Source organism: Nasonia vitripennis, chromosome 2 (genome assembly GCF_009193385.2).
Source record: "Nasonia vitripennis strain AsymCx chromosome 2, Nvit_psr_1.1, whole genome shotgun sequence".
NCBI classification, from domain to species: Eukaryota; Metazoa; Arthropoda; class Insecta; order Hymenoptera; family Pteromalidae; genus Nasonia; species Nasonia vitripennis.
The window spans coordinates 27,362,352-27,380,037 of NC_045758.1; the positions used below are offsets into that span (position 1 = coordinate 27,362,352).

A 17,686-nucleotide genomic window follows, 5' to 3' on the forward strand; every position below is an offset into this window, starting at 1 on the left:
AGCAAAGAGATATCCAAGATATGCGACGCCGTCGCGCGACTAGGATTCAGGGAGCGGGTGAAAGGAAAATCGCGCAGCGCAGCTCTCGCACACACACGCGCTCTTATTATTTGCCCTTTCTAAGGCGGCGTGTGTCGCGGAGAGAGAAGGCTCGCGTGTAACGCTAGACACTGTAAGGCGACTCTGGTGCGCGCGCGCGATTTTTTATGCGCGAGGCTTTTTTTCGCCTTATACCTGCGAGGTTTGTCGGGAAATGCCCGAGCTGTGTTTAGGAAAAATTGGCTGTTTTATTTTTTGTCGATACTATTACTTTCCGAATAAATTGCGTTGTGAGCTCGATAAAGGCTGAATTTCAATGAGATTTCAGATTCGACTTGGGTGTATAATCTTGAAGATACATGAAGTCCACTTGCAGAGAGCTATATACACTGCTGCGTTTTTACACACGCGAGAGAGACGTCGTTAATTATTAATCAAGACGCGATTCAAGAGTGGCCATAAAATATCGTCTGCCATTAGGAACGAGGCACTCAAGCCATTCCGCGGATGTTTTTACGATCGTCGGTCGCGTTTATTCCAATTTCAAAGGAAATTGAATTTACTGCGCCACTATTTGTAGCTAATTTAAGATACTCCTCGCAAATCATCGCGATATTATACTTGACAATCCGTAGCTTTCGACGCTTTGAACGAAATGAAGTAGCGCCGGGTATAGAGAGTGGAGAGCGAAGGCCTTTTTTTAAAATCGGTTTCCGGAGTAAAATTATCTCGATCAACTGCGTGCCGGGTCATTGCATCGCAGCGGCTGCTGAACTTTGGAAAGAGAGTCGCTGCTGCTATGCGGCGGACGGAAACGACTCACACACGAGGTTTCCTCGATACGTACGTGACGTTTGAGACTTTTCTCTCTGTGAGTTTATCTGTGTAATAACGAGTGCGGCTAGATTGTGCTCGGTGTTTTTACACGTGGGCGTTTTGGGAAAAGCGTTTAAGACCGATACTGCTTATTACATTGAATCTAATTAATTAATTAATGCACTTTAATGATGCTTCTTGACATAATTCTAATTTATAATTCATAAAGCGACTATGGGTATTAGCGAAATTTGCATTTTCATACACTCGTGCGCGTGTAATTGTTTTCAAGAAGAAACTCGTTCTGGCCTCTGCTGAAGAGGAAGCAGTAAAATTTACGTCTCGCGCAGGTGTTTATACACATTAACCTAATTCGTCTCCATAAACTCGAACGCTTGTTTTTTTTTAAAGCAAATCACGTTTACCATATGAAATCGATCTCTCTCCTTATAGCAAACTTTCTCCTGCGCAGCTCGATAAAAACGGATAATTCGATTAAAAATAAATCTTGACCATATGTCACGAAAAAAATCCATTAGCCCAACCCGAGAAAACCCGACACCGTAAAATCCTCGATCCCTCTCAGCACACATCGGCATAAAAGCGATCGCCGAAAACGACGATCATCAGCACACTCTCCGGCGTCTCACATCCGTTCAACGACACGACGATATACATCAACTCTCTCTCTCTCCCTTCGATAGCACACAGCATCAGCCGACGAAAGTCGCTCGCGGAGCAGAACGAGCTTGCATCCAAACACACGCGCAGACAGTCTCTCCCGAGAGCGAACAGCAGCGAAAAGAAGAAGAGCAACCAGACAGAGAGAGAGAGAGAGAGAGGAGAGAGAGAGAGAGAGAGAGAGGGGGGGGGGGATCTTCGCCCCCGACGCGGTCGTTCGACGATTCCGACGTCGACGCACACGCTCACGCTCTCACACACAAAGCGCACACATACCGCTTTGTACACTCGAAATAGTCCCCGCTCGCTCGTCTTTCTCCGGTCGTCGATCCCTCGAACTCTCTCCTCTCGCTCTTGCCGCCACCTGCTGGATCTTCCGCGTCGCTTTCTTCCTGCCGTACTTGAGCTGTACTTTTGATGGAGGAGATAAATGGCTGCGTGTGGCTGTGAGCGAGGATCTGTGGATAGAAGCGAAAAACGATGAACGCGAGGCTCGTGGTCGTTGACAAGTTACGTCGACGGCTGCTGTGTAACACGTGGGGCTGCACCGTCGTGATTCGCCGAGCTTTGATTCTTCTGATGCTAAAGCTCTGGGTATATAGGCTTCGAACTGCTGTCGGTAATTTTGTAATTGCGAGTGACCGGTTGGGCATTGATAGATCTGATCGGTAATAAGAGGCTTATATAGATCGATAGTTTTGAAAGGGTGTTGGGAAACGCGAGCGGGACAGGATTATTATCGAGAGAGGCGGTTGGAAAAATTTTGAGGACAATTTTCATGCTTGAACTGGCTCGATTAGGATACTAAAAGTATACACAGCCGGTCCAAGTGGTAAAAGCCGCTGATTTTTCTGATGCTAGATATATACAAGCTCGTGTACACAAGCATTGACAAAATTTCGGCTAATCTGTGGCAATCGATCGCTGCGCGGGTTTTGTAACGATTGTGTAAATACAAACACCACACGTAATAAATCTGTTATAGGCGATAAGTTGATTGAATATATGCGGCGTGTAGCTCTATATTTTTCGCGAACGAAAGTGGAATAATTTTGTAAAAATACACAAATCCCGCCAAAGTGCGCACGATACGCGAACCCCAAATATCACTCAACCTGCCCAGTTTATACTCTCTCCGGTGTTAGTGGCAACGTAACGCGGAGACCAGTGTGCATTTACCCTTTCCTTCTCCTGCCAAATATACCGAGTTACACAGCAACAGCAATAACCCGAGTATATGTACCGAAAGATCTTGCTCAAACACACACGTAAGGTGGCCTATCGCCGTTCCAGCTCGGATTTCTCGTCGGTGGCTTTCTCCCTCGCGAGAGGAGGCACATTTTCCTCTCCTGCACTTTCTGCTCTTCTTATATTCGTCCGCGCGCACTTTCTTATGTATATACTCTCGCCCCGTTGTGACTCATCCTCTGTCTCTTATTTCTAAATTGACGGAGAAGAGCTGCCGCTGCTATGTATGCTTGTGTGTTTACTTTTTGCAAGTTCAAGACACCGCGTGAGTCAACGGTGACTCATGATCGGATGAAATTTTTTTTTAATATCCATGATGAAAATGTTAGGTTTTCAAGGTTGACTAAGGGAGGGTTATTGACAAAATTATATCCATATGCATTACATAGTTTTAAAAATTATTCTACTACATTTTACGCCTAATTCTAATCACATTCGTCTCTCTTTTCTGTTACAGGTGAGTCGCCATCAAAGAGTGTACACCATAATATATAAGTTGCAACTGACCCCTGCCGTGCGTAAGTCACACACAACCATCGCATTATTATTAGCTTCTCCGCAACAACACCGTCCCTTTTAATTCCCAAACGTATAAAGGATCCACCATAGCGACAATACGAACAATCGAGCATCTCTCGCTATGGAAAAAGCCCGCAAACACCGAGGCGCATCGTCCTGAGAGTGGAGAAGACAAAAAAGCTCGTCGACGAACCCCTTTCTCCTTTCTCTCCCCTGTTTAGGCTCTTATAACTCTCGGGCGCCTTGCGCACGCGCGCGCGTGTGTGTGTACATCATCGTGACCTCTCCTTTGTCTCCCGTTTCATTGCCTACTCGCTTTGTCTCCTCGATCGCAAAGCCCTTTCCCTCTGCGTATATTGCGGCTGTGCGTCGACGACGTCGGGCCATTGTAATATACCGTCGCTGTGCCACCACCGTCGAGAATTGATATGGTGCGTACTGTGTACTGTGCGGTCTGCGCCGGAAAACCGTTTACTCGCGCTTGGCAAGGCCACCTATGGATTTTAGGTTGGATACTTTGGGATTTTCATTTAATTATGGATTTGTAAAAATGCACGTGTATAAACACGAGGAAACAAATGCAATCGTCAGATTCACCATAACATAATTAATTTCCCGAGTGCATACACACAGACACATACAACTTTATTGCATAGGTGAGAGAGAAAGAGAGAAGTGTATGAATAAATCATCGAAGCTTTCGCGCGGAATATACACTTCGCGCGAAGATTTATTGCGGCATTTTGAAATGAACATTAGGTTTTCTTAACACTTTAAAGTGTATTACAAAATACTTTCGCAAATCTTTGTCCAAGTATCCTTCTCACGCGGCGGTTATTAAACGCAAAGTCGTTACCCTTGTGTGTGTGTGTGCTGTGGCGAATTTTCAATGCTGCGGCAAAAAGCTTGCGTTTTGATTGACAGTCGCATTTTGTCTTATACTCCGAGAAACAAATTAAAATTGAATCCAATTTTTCGGTGTCGAGTGTGCCTCATTCGATTATTTTTCTATACAGTCTCATACCAAAAAGTCGTAGCATTCAGAGCAACTCCCCCCCCCCCTCTTCCCTGACTGCATTCAAAGATAACAAGCCTTTGAAATATGGAATAACGAAGCCCACGATGCACTCATCTCTCCCCGCGTCTCGCTCGCAGTCGACGTGACTCGTAAAAACCATACGCACAAACGTGCGCAGCGGCGCAACGACTCTGACGTGATGAAAGTAATACTTTTGCAATTCAGCATCTATACGCGCAATAAGGAACGCTCGCGCGCGCCATAGATATCCCTGCGCTGTATAGCGTATAGGAAATTTCTGCAAATCACCTCGGCTCGTTTATAGTTTCGACAGCGAGAGGGATAGGAGTGAGCATAACTTTTCAAATTAAATCAAGTATGGTTTGTTGATCGCTTTCGTTATCTCTCTCTCTCTCTCTCTCTCTCTCTCTCTCTCTCTCTCTCTCTCGCTCGCAATAGGAATCTCGACCGTTTCTGCTCCGATAAATAAGCCGCGAAATATGTTTGAGAAAACGAGCGAGGAAAAAATCGTTCGCGTCTCACAAAACGCACTCGCTCGTCGAGTCGGCCACCTTGTGCGCCTTCACCCTCCTCTATATACTCCCGCAAGAGAGATAAAGCCGCGCGCATGCAGATGCGCACGCACACCGCACGGGCTCGCGGCGTTAAAACGACTCGACGTCTGCGGCTGTTATACAGAGAGCCCATATTATATCCCTCTCCTCTCTCCGCGCATCGACAGCAGCAGCGGCAGCGGCAGCTCCTCTTCGTTGATGTTAAAGCCAGTACACGATATAGCGTATACGAGCCGGAGTCGCGGTGGGGATAGGAGACCTTGAGCCGCGCCACGTGACCCCGAAGGTGCAGGAGGGTAGGGCGCCGAGGGCCTTGACCTTAGCGCAGCCGCCTTCCTCGTATACAGATATACATGCATGTATAGTGTTCTCTCTCTCTCTCTCTCTCTCTCTCTCTCTCGTGTGCGTGCGCGCGATGATGATGGCTGCGTACACGAACACGAGACTGCGCCGCGCAGCTGCGTGTGTTGTACGCCGCGTGCGACGGAGAGCCGTATTATATAGTGTATCACTAGACTATGGGGAGACGCGTTGGGATTATCTCAACGTGTGGTTGGATATTTTTTAGATTTGGTGGATGGTTTTGGCTGCTTGGGCCGCTCGTGCTATAACTGCATTTAAGCAAAGTGAACAAAAGCTACTTGCAAAAAAACATGAAGCCATACCACAGTATTCAAAACAATACATTAGCTCGCGACAATAACGACCATCCGGAGAAAAATCATCGATTGCTCAATCTCCCTACTCACGATATCGCTCTTTAAAAGGAAGAAGCTGCTGCTCGTCGTCGTCGTTCCTCCAATCGACGACTGTTATTTTCCTGTCTTCGCTCTCTCTAAAAACGTACACAGACGCGCACACACACGAACTTGGCTCTCTCTCCCCGCGCCTATAAACGCCTGATGCGGAGAGCCGAAGAAAGACCGCGGCACACGAGCATTTCTTCTTTCTTTCTTTCTTCGTTCATATTATACAGCCGGTGTCGAAGCGCGTGTGTATGCGATGCGCGAGCTGAGGGAATTTGATTTGGCTTATTTTCGCGCCGCGCAGAGAGGAGCTGCTGGCGCAATAAAAGCTTTACAGTTTTAACGGATTTACAACTCGCGACGAGGAAAGTTAATAACTTTCGAGCGGGACGTGAACGCGCCGCTGTAAATTGTCTTATCTTTAGAAGAGCTGCTGTGCGACAACAATGCGCGGGCTTCGCGGAGAGAGACTCTTTGAGAGCGTATGTAGCTCGTCTTTTTTGGGGCGGGGAAATTTATCAGCGAATCGCTCGGTAAATATGCTTTGATTTTTTTTCGGTTAATTAATGTCGGCAGTATAAATACAATGGACGTGTGCGCGTTTCATCTAAAAAAAAGTTCTCACGTAGTTTTCAGAATTTTTTCAAGTTTGGGATATGAGAACGATCTCTTCTTAGAAGCTCTAAAATTTTTAGTCCGCCACGTTTTGCTGCCAAGAGTAACTTTTTCCTGTGGCTTTGTGTTCTAAATAAGACAAAGAGGAAAAAGCGTCGCTCTCTTACATTGGCTCCGCAAAAAGTCACGGAGCGATGTATAGATGGCCCTTTCGTGCATCCAGCGCCGAAAAAGCTCGTTAAAATTAATCGATCCGAAGGACAGCACACATCGCGACAAATTTTATCGCCGATCGTTCGCCGCGAATATTGATCACAGCTCCGTAATACTCTCGGCTTTCGCCAAAGGCACTGAAACTCAGCTGCTTGCCTCCCGAAAATACTTAGTATCCCCGCAACGTCGCAAGCTCGCTCTTTCGTCCGCAAAATTCATTACACACGACGACGAGAAGAAGAAGCGTCGACAATTACGCGTGTATACAGCTCAGGAGCGCTCGCAACGATGATCGAGTAATTTCTATGCATACACGACGCGCGCTGGGCCGGGTTGTAACTCAAGTTTTAATGGCTAAAAGAGGCTGTTGCGGCTGCTCCTTTATAGACTCCTGCAATCAACCTCCTTCTCATTCATTTTTCGAGGCGGCGAGATAACCGGTCGAATTCCTTCGAGGACACTTGAGAATGTCGGCCTTTGCTGCAGCTTTCTGTGATGTGCCTGAGCAGTGTATGTGTATATATACATATTATATACTGTTGGCGCACAAAAGAGCTGCTGGCTTTGCCCTCGTTGAGGTATTATATCTCGAACACTCGTGTAAACGCGGAAGGGATCGACTTGTTGCGCATATACGGATACCTCGGTATTTTTATGTTAAGCTGAAGCTTCTTAATTGAGCTATTTCGGTTCGTATCGTGGTATGCATAGCAGACTTCGTTATCTCGGTTTCCGCAGTGTTGAGAGGACGACCACCTTACCATTATACATCCCGCCTCTCGAGTCTCTTCTAAAAACATAATTTCACGCTTTTGAACGAATCGTATATAAATATAATTGCCACACACGAAGAGCATTTAATTAAAACCTACGTACACATCGTGCAGCGCACTGGTCGAGTCCGTAAATTACGTAAATCCCACTTCTGCAGAGCGAAAAAATTAAACTCGTGCATGCACACCGCCTGACCGTGTGTATGACGTAGGCTTGTGCATATATATAAACTCGTGCACTTTACGCCGCAGAGTACCGCCCAAAACCGATAAACCGCGAATCATATACATTTCTCTTCCTTATTCGCAATATGAGTTATACTATTGTTTTCTCTCGCGCTACTTTGTACACAGTACTACTAAACGATCGCCTCGTCGATAAAGCGAATTTCAAGTCCTACTCCGAGAATATACCCACAACTGCGTACGTATATACGTATTTGCGTTATGTATATATAGAAAGGCACGGTTCGCGTATACGCGTGCGCGCGTCATCGGGACCGTTTTCTCCGCGGCGTTGGCGGTGTGACAGTAACGGAGCGATAACTTTGGTTTCTCATCATGGGAAGGAGAAGCTCTCTCGGCGTATAACAGTATTACACGCGCTCTCTCGACTCGGTTAACCTTTGCGCGCGCACGTAGTATATAACGTACGTATTGAGATGATATAATTCGATATCTCTGGTTTATGTTGGTTAGAGGAATTTGCGTTCGATTCGAGTCTTATTATATATTGTCTCGCTCGCGTTTCGAAAATTACATTATACACATGCCCGTATAATACAAGTGCGCAGCCGATGATAATCGCTCTCTGCGCAGCCACATACCTCCGCTCTACTTATTAATCCCTCCCCCTCTCTCCGAAGAGCGGATAATCACGAAGCTTTATGCTTTTGTAATTATACACACGCTAAAACTGACTCATACTCTCCTTTCTTTCTCGTTTATTGCACACAGCAGCAGCGCAGCCGTGTGTCCTTCATTCTCGCGGCCGATGCAAAGGGCTCGTGTCGGCGGGTAGAGAGAGAAGAAGGCGGTTGCAGGAATGCAGGTCCTATACGCGATTATCTATTTATTTTATTAATCGATAAAAAGCGCGAGAACAGGTTCCGGCAGTCGCTGCCGCCGCTGCTGCTGTAGCATCGCGCGCGGAGGAGAGGCCGGAGTCGCTGATCTCTTTTTGCGCAGTGGTGGTGTAGTATGGGTATAGCCGAGGGTCTTTACCTTGAGCGCGTTTTCCTTCGCGGAGAGCTGTCACTTTTAGCCCTTAAATGCATCAGGCTGCGAGTATCGCGCTGCTGATGCGGGATTTCGATACAAAGGGATTTACGCGAAAGAAAAATTTAGACTTAGAAGTCGTAAACTCTGCTGCTAACGAAAAGTATTACAATTTTAAATACCTTGCTATGCTCTATAATTTACGAAAAAAAAAACGTAAAAAAGCAATTAACCTCTCTCCCAACTCCCACGCGGAGAGCCAGGACGTTATATTCCGCGAACCGGCATGTCCCTCGATCCTCTCCTGGCGCGTAAAATCGAACACCCGTCCTCCCAATTTATCGAGCCCTCCCACTACGGCGGTATGCGCGCTACTCTCTTTCTCTTTCTCTTTCTCCTTTGCGTGCATCAGCTTCGCGGCTTATGTTCTCTGCCGGCGCGCGCTGCAGTCGTAAAAAAAGGCCCCGCGGGCCTCGTCGTCGTCGCACGCTCGAGATGCGATTGACCCAAGTGCGTGTGTGGCCCCGTTGATGGGCTTTTCGAAAATGATATATATGTTGACGGGAGAGCTTCTTTATTCTGCGCGCGGTGAGATGCGCTTTGGGAAGTAGGTTTGTGCGAAGCTTCAATTCATAGGGGATGTCTAGACAATAGGATGTATAGATGAAATCATATAGCCAAGTCCGAAAAACTGTGTGGAATTGAAATGTTTTGGACTGGTCTTTCCCCCTCCAGCCTCCGCTTGAGCTCTTCGAGTTGCTGGACAGAAAAGATAGGTGTGGCGCATAGGCGCTTCCCTTATCGCTATTAGCAAATTCAGTGGACATATAGCGGTTTGCTTCCTATGTCTAAGCTGCCGTTTGTAAGGCCTGCTTGAGTCGCTCGTGTTACAAAGTGCTTCGCTATTCATTTGTCATACTTTTTTTTCCTTTCTTGAAATGCATATCTCGTGTAAATCTTTGTATGATTAATGTATGTGGAACATTCAGGGTGACTATTGAATATTAATTTATTCTTGCGCCACTTTTTTCAGTCTACAGATGAGAGAAGAGATACACTCAAATTATTGTATGGCAAACGCACTGCAAGTCGCGCTGCTGCGTTATTCTTCTATTTCATTTTATTCCACTTCCGACGCACCCCATGCGTTTAAATAATAAAAAAGTTAAACGCACCGCGACGACTGCTGATTTCCAACAACCATTTAAATACTACTTCGCTCCATATAACCCGATATCATACGCATTGCGTTCGAGATGTCTGTTGAATTTAAAATTCAACAGACATCTCGAACTTTCCACATGCATTTATACATTCACACGGGACGATGCGTCTCGCGTGCTACTGAAAAATCAAACGGCATATCAAAAAATGTGATATGTAACAATGTAAAATTCATAGGTCTTATATTACCACACGCACATACGCTTTCGAGACGCGCTTGAATCTTGATGCACGTGCTGCTGCTGCAACTCTCCTCTTTATTCGCTCGCGTTCTATACACGCGCGTAGGCGAGCGAATGACCCCATACGTGAGCGAGCGAGCGAGTGAGGATTGGATGCTCTCCTCTCCTCTCCTCTTCTTTGTGCCTCCGAGCGGTACTTGATTTAATTTTGACAACGGTTAACCGTTAACTTTTGCTTTTTTCCAAGCTCCACTTTTTTCGAAAGCTTCTTTCTCGACTCTTCGCATACGTATGTACAGTTTTAAAATATAAATTTCGCGCTCCCTCGCAAATTTTTTTTTTTCGTTATAAGTTCATTTGTGTATGTCATTCAATTCGATAAGAACTTGCAGCTATTTGGATCTATTTAGATTTTATATGCGTTTATCGTCGCTGGAACTGTTAAACGGCGACTTTAAAAATTCGAATCGCTCGCGCGAAATCTAATCTAAGCTACATTGAATTCAACACGAAGGAAGCTTGTAGAGCCCCGTATTCGCTCTTAACACGGCATTTAGAAGCCAACGCGCGGCGGCCTAAAAAGCCGCCAGAGCTCGAGATATAACAGCACCTCTCGCATTTGTGTGTGTACGTGCACACTTAGACTCGCGAAAATGTCAGTTAACAAGAAAGAGGCAAAACTCGAGCTGACGCGGCGGTAAATACGCGCGAGTGTTCGTTGTCCCGGTGAGTGTATTATACATCCACTTTCACCGGGCGCCGGTTTTTCCAAGATCCTCGCGGATCTTCTTTTAAAAATCCGTGTCAATCACCAGGCGGACGACTCGTTTTAAAGAGTCAGAGAAGCCGACGATTGTTTGGGTATAAGAGTGTACTTTACGAGCCTTGTTTTCTCAACTTTCCTTAGAGAGTTGTGTGCGAGAGATGACGGCGATGTGATACTTTAACCTTTCGATTCGCCTCTCTCGTGCACGTGCGAGGCTAATTCTTAGGTAATAAAATAAATATTATCGTTATGTATGTGTAGGTTTGGGCGAGTTTAGAAAGCACTTAACGCCGCGTCGATGGTTTTTAAAAATGTCGCTGTTTATTTTAGAGGACTAGAGATGCTTCACTCTTTTACCTCATATACAATGAAATTCTAGCTTCTTTTTAAAGAAGAAGCTCCACAGCTTCGAATGAGAAAACGAAAAGAAACAATAAATCGCAGCCTGCAGCAAGCCAAAGAACAAGTGCATATAAATTCATCAATCTTATCAGGCTCCATACCATATAATCGTTCAAGCCCTCCAGGCATTGCAAAACTTCTCGCCTACATATACTTTATACACACATACATACATACATCAGGCAATCGCACCGGCGAATTAGAAAGATACCTATAATCCGCCATCCGCGACGAGCGACGAGGACGTCGAGGTCGTACGTCCCACCATAGACTCACACACATACACACACACACACACACACACACAGGGATCGTCCGAGAGATCGAAAGTTGAAACCTTTCCCACCGCAGTCCGAGCCTCGCCGCTTACTTATACCCGCACACAAGCACACACCGATGGGATTTTCTCGACCTAACGACTCTACTCTCAACTGCTGCTGCAGCGGCTTGCCTCTCGCGCTAATTAATGCATCGATATTACACGCTTTTCTGTTACTTACTGCAGCGGTATGTGTGTGCAGTATACGTATATAGAGACGAGGTGCAAGCGGTTAACGGTAAGATAGCTGCATACTCGGAATTAATGGCATGTTATGCGTTACTGTTACTTTTTACGCGAGACCAAAGACGTGGGCTTTGTGGAAAATTTTTGTGTGGGAGGCCAGCCGATCGATTCGATTAGAGACGTATGTGTGTGTGTGTTGACGTCGTTTCTCTTGTAACATACTTTTAAAGGTATATCGCGGCATGTGTACTGCATCAGCTCATAATAGATTTTATAACAGCTTATAAGCCCGATAAACGGCTTCAAGGATATACACAATGCACACCTCGATGTATCTTTTAAATGCTACTAAACAGGAGTTTTGTATCGGTTAATTGATTAGCGCAGCCTATAGCAGCTCTATATTATCAAAAATCTATTGTGCTCGGAGCCTGCAGCGCTCAGAATTTTTTTCTTTCACCAGACGCGTGACTCGTACACTCGCAAAACAATCAGCAGCAGCAGCAGCAGCAGCAGCAGGGCAGAAATTCACTCTCCGCCAAAGTGATAATTACAGGATAATTTGAATATAATAGAAGCGCGCATTCCGGTGCGCACCGGTAGACAAATCCATACAGTAGTGCGTATGCCATTGTTGCTTGATCTACCAGAAAACCTGCCGAAGAGACAATCGGTGATTATAGCTATGCTCCATACACCACTACCTATTAATTACCGCGTCTCTATACCGCTTTTTCTTCAATTCGTACCGTACAGCAAATCCATGCTAATGACCAGTGGTGTAAACAATACCGGTCGACAAAGACCAGAGGATGTATAGAACACTTATATCGGCTTTTTGTGTCTCACGAAAAGAATATCTAATCTAGTGGCCCCTTGTCTCTTTATTTATTACCCGCCGACGTTGTCACCGCCGCTGTTGTTGTTGTGTTCTATGCTAAGTCGGCTCGTGAACCGGACTGTGATTTGCAATCAGCCGATTTCTTCGGTCGTTGTCTACAAGTTCATTTTGAGCATACGAGTGTTTACCGCATTTTTTTCTGTCTCTCGAACTGTATTCATTACTGCTTCTCTGCTAATGAATACACAGGTATACGCTAGAAGGGAATACTAATTTCATTAGGATTAGAAACAAATTAGTTTTCGTTAAAAAGCGAGCGAGTCGAGAGAGGCGAGACTGTAACCGGACTGGTGTGTGTGTGTGTGTGTGTGTGTATACCTATGCGGCCCGGCGTTTGAAGAAAAATCTAAGAAACCCATTAAGCTTTACAACTCATTGATTTCATTTGATACATACGCACATTCCTCTCTCGTGGTGGTTAATTTACTTCGCTGCGTGATTTTTTTACAAAAAGTCCCGATGCTTAGAAATTTCCCTGGAGACACCGCTGCACACGGGGACTTTTCAATTTTAGAATCGGTTAAGGAGCTTATACGATGAAATGAAGATAAAAAAACTTCGCGTGAATTTGAGACACCGGCTTTTCATATAAACCGCTCGACGCGCGAAACTGGTTATTTTATTGCCGCTTCGATAAGGGAGGCCCATTCTTCAGCTGGTCTCGAACGCGAATTGATCGGCGAATTATGGAGCCGATTAGATTATAGTTTATCAATGAACTATTGATTCATAGGATATTAATTGCCGGCGTGTGCTCGAGAGCTGCGCTTGCTGTCCGCTATGTATAAGTTAATATTATCTTTGGAATCCTTGTAGATTAATCGAAGTAATCCTTACAATGCGGCGATCGAATAATGAATAATTTTTCAAGTAGAAAAAGCATTTATCAGAGCATAAAATCAAATAGTTTTGGACTGCAGGTCTTTGCCCAATGCTGGAATACTTCGCAGTCTCTTACTAACGAAGATAGGTGTCGCATAGGCTTTTTCCTGTTTCTCCTACCATAATAAGGTAAGCTCGATGCATATATAGCGGTGTGCTACCTTTGCCAAAACTGCCTTGTTGAGCCTGCTGCTTGGAGGGCTCATGCTGTTTTTGAAAAGTTTACAAGAAAAATCGTCTTCAGACGTTAGCCCATATCCGCACGAAGCCCGCACCGCTTATCGGATCATCCCAAAAAACGTGTAGCTCGACCTATCCATTGCTGCGACGACGATGAGCAAATTAGAATTTCGCGGCGCGATATAAAAAGAGCGAATGTAAAACGCTTCGTCGGCTGCTTTATATTCACACACATACGCGTTTCTCAGTTGCGCCCGCAGCGCACTCGCTCGGCGTCCTTGGGCGCGATTTCTTTACTCCGGGGCTCTCAGCGCAGCACTCGGCCAATTTATTATTATCCCCCGCGTATCTCTTATATTTATGCTACACACAGACACGCATCGGAGCCGCCGCGAGTGACTGTAGGCTGCCGGTGTCGGGTTGCGCGAGATCACAGTTATAAGTCGCGAGGGTGATCCCTTTTTAGAGTTATAGTCGTGAGAAATTCCGGATCATTGCGAGGAAATTTGACGCGTCCTCTATGCAGCATCAGGAGAGCGATGAATATACGAATCTCGACGTCGCGTTAGAAAAAGAGTTCCTCTCGCGCGCGCTTTTTGCCATCAGCGGTGTATTTTCAACCTTCTGCCAAATGATCCGTAGACGAGATCGTTTTTTTCTCTCTTTTTTTTTCTCTAATACACTTCGACTTTTCCCGGTGATCAGACAGCGTGAAAAGAGTTGACCGGCCGTGTAAGTGCGCTCTCTCGAAAGTTTTCAGTCATTGCGAAGGTAAAACGACTCGGACGTTTATGAGCCGGCTCTGAGTGCTTTATCGAACTGCAGCTCTATATGTGTATAGATGTGTCGATATTTCGCGGCACCGTGTGTGTGTGCTGTTGCATATGTCGCGATTTTTCCAGTGATTCATGCTCCTTCGCGGCGGATTAATTAAAGCCGATCGAAATAAATAATGTTTCGATAAGATAATGTATAACGTGTCTGACTGAATTTCCTATTAGTAATTATATTTTCGCGAAATCGTTGTTATATTTTGATTCGATTACGATTTATAGTCTTTGCTACTTCGGGCGATGTATTATACCAGCGTTTATCAACCAGAAATTATACACATTCGTTGCGAATCGTTTACCGAAGATGTCACATACGAGAAAACAAGACGCACGTGTGTATACTCATCGAGTATTATCTAATCTTCTTATTGAGGAAACAATGTCGTTCGCGGTTTGCAACAAACTCCTGAATATAGAAGGAGACACTTTCTGTTTGCGAATCGTAAAATAATTCCCAGCCCAAGCTGATTTACGACCCAGTAAGAATTTCGACCCAATAAATCACGATAAGGCACACACGAACGCACCTTTGTGTAACATTTCAAAAATCGAACCTGTCTCGGCAAAAAATCAAAGTGAAAAGCCTCCCCCTCAATCTCGCCACCAAAAATCCCTCGGCACAACATCAAGCATCGTACACATATCGGTCGTTCGGTCGGTTGCGCGTGTGCGCGTCCGAAGGTCGTCGAGAGCCCGGCGAACCGGAAGTGGGCCGGCCTTGCCAGCACGCAGCAGACTACGATGCCGACGACCGTTATGCCATGCTCCGGAAAGCGCCGCCACCGCTTCTTCTTCTTCCCCCTCCTCTGTTCCCTCGCCTCCTCCTCCACCTCTTCCTCCTTTTTTGTCCTGACCCCCACCATCGAGGCTCGTCGTTGTGCTTTGTCTATCTGTTGCGCCGCGCGATGTGTGTGTGTGTGTGTACGCGAATGTTGGGCGGATGCGTTGGTTTGTTTTTCGCGCGGTTTCGGGAGTTTGGTTTCATTGAACGGACTGATGATTCGCACGGATACATACTCGGATATTTTATTTTTAGCAGAGTACTTTGTATCGAATATGTAATCGAATCTTCAAAAAAATACGTTTAATCTCCAATCGACCGTTTATATTTTCGAGCTTAAAATTCCCATTATCAGATTATCTCCCCGAAAATGCAAATCCATTTCCGAAATCCTTTCGACTATATATACACAGCACATACACTCTGGTCGGCGGTAGTAAAGATACCTATCGTCGAAATCCCCGTTTTATTCGTTTTAATTAACCTTCGCCTCGGCACCAGTGCCGTCCCGCACACATCACACGGTGTCCCGAGAAAATAATCTCTCTCTCTCACTCACTCAGCAGCCGACGACCTCCAGCACACAAAGATGGGAAAAACCCTGCGTAGCCGCGGCGACCATCGCGTCGTTCGCCAAAAAAGAAAGCGACGTATCGTTGGGAATAAAAAATTGTCCGTATTAAAAACGAAAAAACGCCCTCGTCGTCGTCGTCGTCGTCGTTGTGTGTACGCGTATAGGGGACGTTAAGTGGAAAGCTCCGGCAATAACCGCGTCGTCTTGCTTTTGAATTGCAGATCTGCGCCCGGGGCAAAGCAGCAGAAGCGGCGATAATAACTCGAGGCAAGTCTGCATCACACACAGGGGGAAAACTAGCTACTCTCGTCGTCGACGCACAAGGTTATTATCGAGCGGAGGTAGAAGAGGAGAAGGAGCAGCAGCAGGAGGAGGAGGTGCTGGAGGAGGAAAGGAGTCGAGTGCCGCCAACAGCGCGAGCTCAGGATGCTGAGGCGGCCGCCTAGACGGAGGTTCGTCGTCGACATCGTCAGCCCGGCCCTTGACGAGGGGCCACAGGTGCGTTTGTCATAGTTCTTCTTATGTGTGTACAGGGGGCGATTCTTTGATGTTCTCTATTTTTGGACGTTTTCTTATCGAGTTTGTGTCTTATTTTATCAAAAACTCTGGAATTCAATGCTGTTTTTAAAAACAGAGGGAATGATATTTTGAATAAATAACAGGCTGCGTTTTTGCTGATAATAAAGTATGATAAAGTAGGCATATTTTGGGGTACAGCAGCCAGACAGCTGTTTTAGAGATTAGCATTTAAAATACCTTCTAATCAACGTTTTTAAAATAGAATTCCAGAAGATAAAGAACAACCTTTACGTTCTTTGATCACTCTTTCACAAACAATTCACCCCATCGCAATAAAACCATTTCTAATCACATCGAATCTCACACGACGATCGTTTCCAATCGCAGCCACAGACAGTATCAGGATCAGCGCGAGAGCAAGTACCCGTGAGTCCGAGCAGCAGCAGCATAATCATCGTCAGCAGCAGTCGAGAGAGCTGAGGATGTCGGATCAAGGCGGATCCGGTACAGCGGCGGCTACGGCGGAACCGGGTCCAGCCTGGTGGCCGCCGGCCCAGCCCTGGAAGTCCGCTGCCGGCTCGCAGCCAAACTCCAGGACACCCGAGCCCGGCAAGAACGTGTCCGTCACTACGATTAACGTGCCGCCACCGATTCACGACATGCACGACGGTATGTTCGTTAAAAATAACCTGTATGCAGTTATTGGACAGTATACTTCCTTTGATAGCCACATGATAGACTCCCCAGTGCTAGTGTGTAGCTACCACTACCAAGGAAATCTCAATGTTAAGAAGAATATTTTAGGCCAAATTGCAATATCTTTTGGCCGGGGTTTTTCTTACCAACAACAACATATAATTGATCGTACTCGATTTGAACTTTATCCTTACCCACTATATTATCAACTGTATATTGTACTGTTCACCCCCTTCGTTCGTTAATTTTCAAAAAGTCTAGTTTAAAATTTACAAGACAAGCGACAAATTGCTCGCTTTCTTGCGCGCGCGTGTAATCGCACGCTTATCCCTATAAAATTATAGAGATAGCCAAAGAGAAAAAATTTTAATTTACCCACACACATAATCGCGTGATTACATAGTCTCGAATCAAATAAAAATTAACGACATCAGGACGTGCGCGGCTAAATAGCGCTGAATAAATTTCAACCCGAAAAAAATGACGCGTCAGCAGGCGCAATATGTCACCCAGCAGCAGCAGCAGCAGCAGCAGCAGCAAAGAGAAAATTAGAGTCTCGATACCGCCGCGTCGGGGCCTTACAGCAGCTCGCAATTACGATTAATCAGTAATTCTATATCTCGTTACACTTTATATACGGAAGCGGCGCAGCATTCCTCTCCCGTGCGCTGCACACGCATACTCTTTTACAACTCGGCAAGAGAGCGAGCACACCGCGTAAAGATTTAAAGCCTTAAATTACAGCTCATGAATCGCGCAACTTTATAACTTTCTTACGCG

At 45.8% G+C, this 17,686-nt stretch overlaps 1 protein-coding gene across 1 annotated transcript in view; it reads left to right on the plus strand.

Annotated features, from left to right (window-relative positions):
* The window catches only part of LOC100119809 (hormone receptor-like in 39), a 41,905-nt gene that overhangs the window by 17,898 nt on the left and 6,321 nt on the right, over positions 1-17,686 (plus strand). Inside the window, exons 2-3 of the mRNA XM_001603476.6 lie at positions 15,913-16,189; positions 16,598-16,879. Coding sequence (XP_001603526.2) covers positions 16,693-16,879 — 187 coding nt within the window. The 5' untranslated portion in view covers positions 15,913-16,189; positions 16,598-16,692. The remainder of the gene's footprint in view (positions 1-15,912; positions 16,190-16,597; positions 16,880-17,686) is intronic.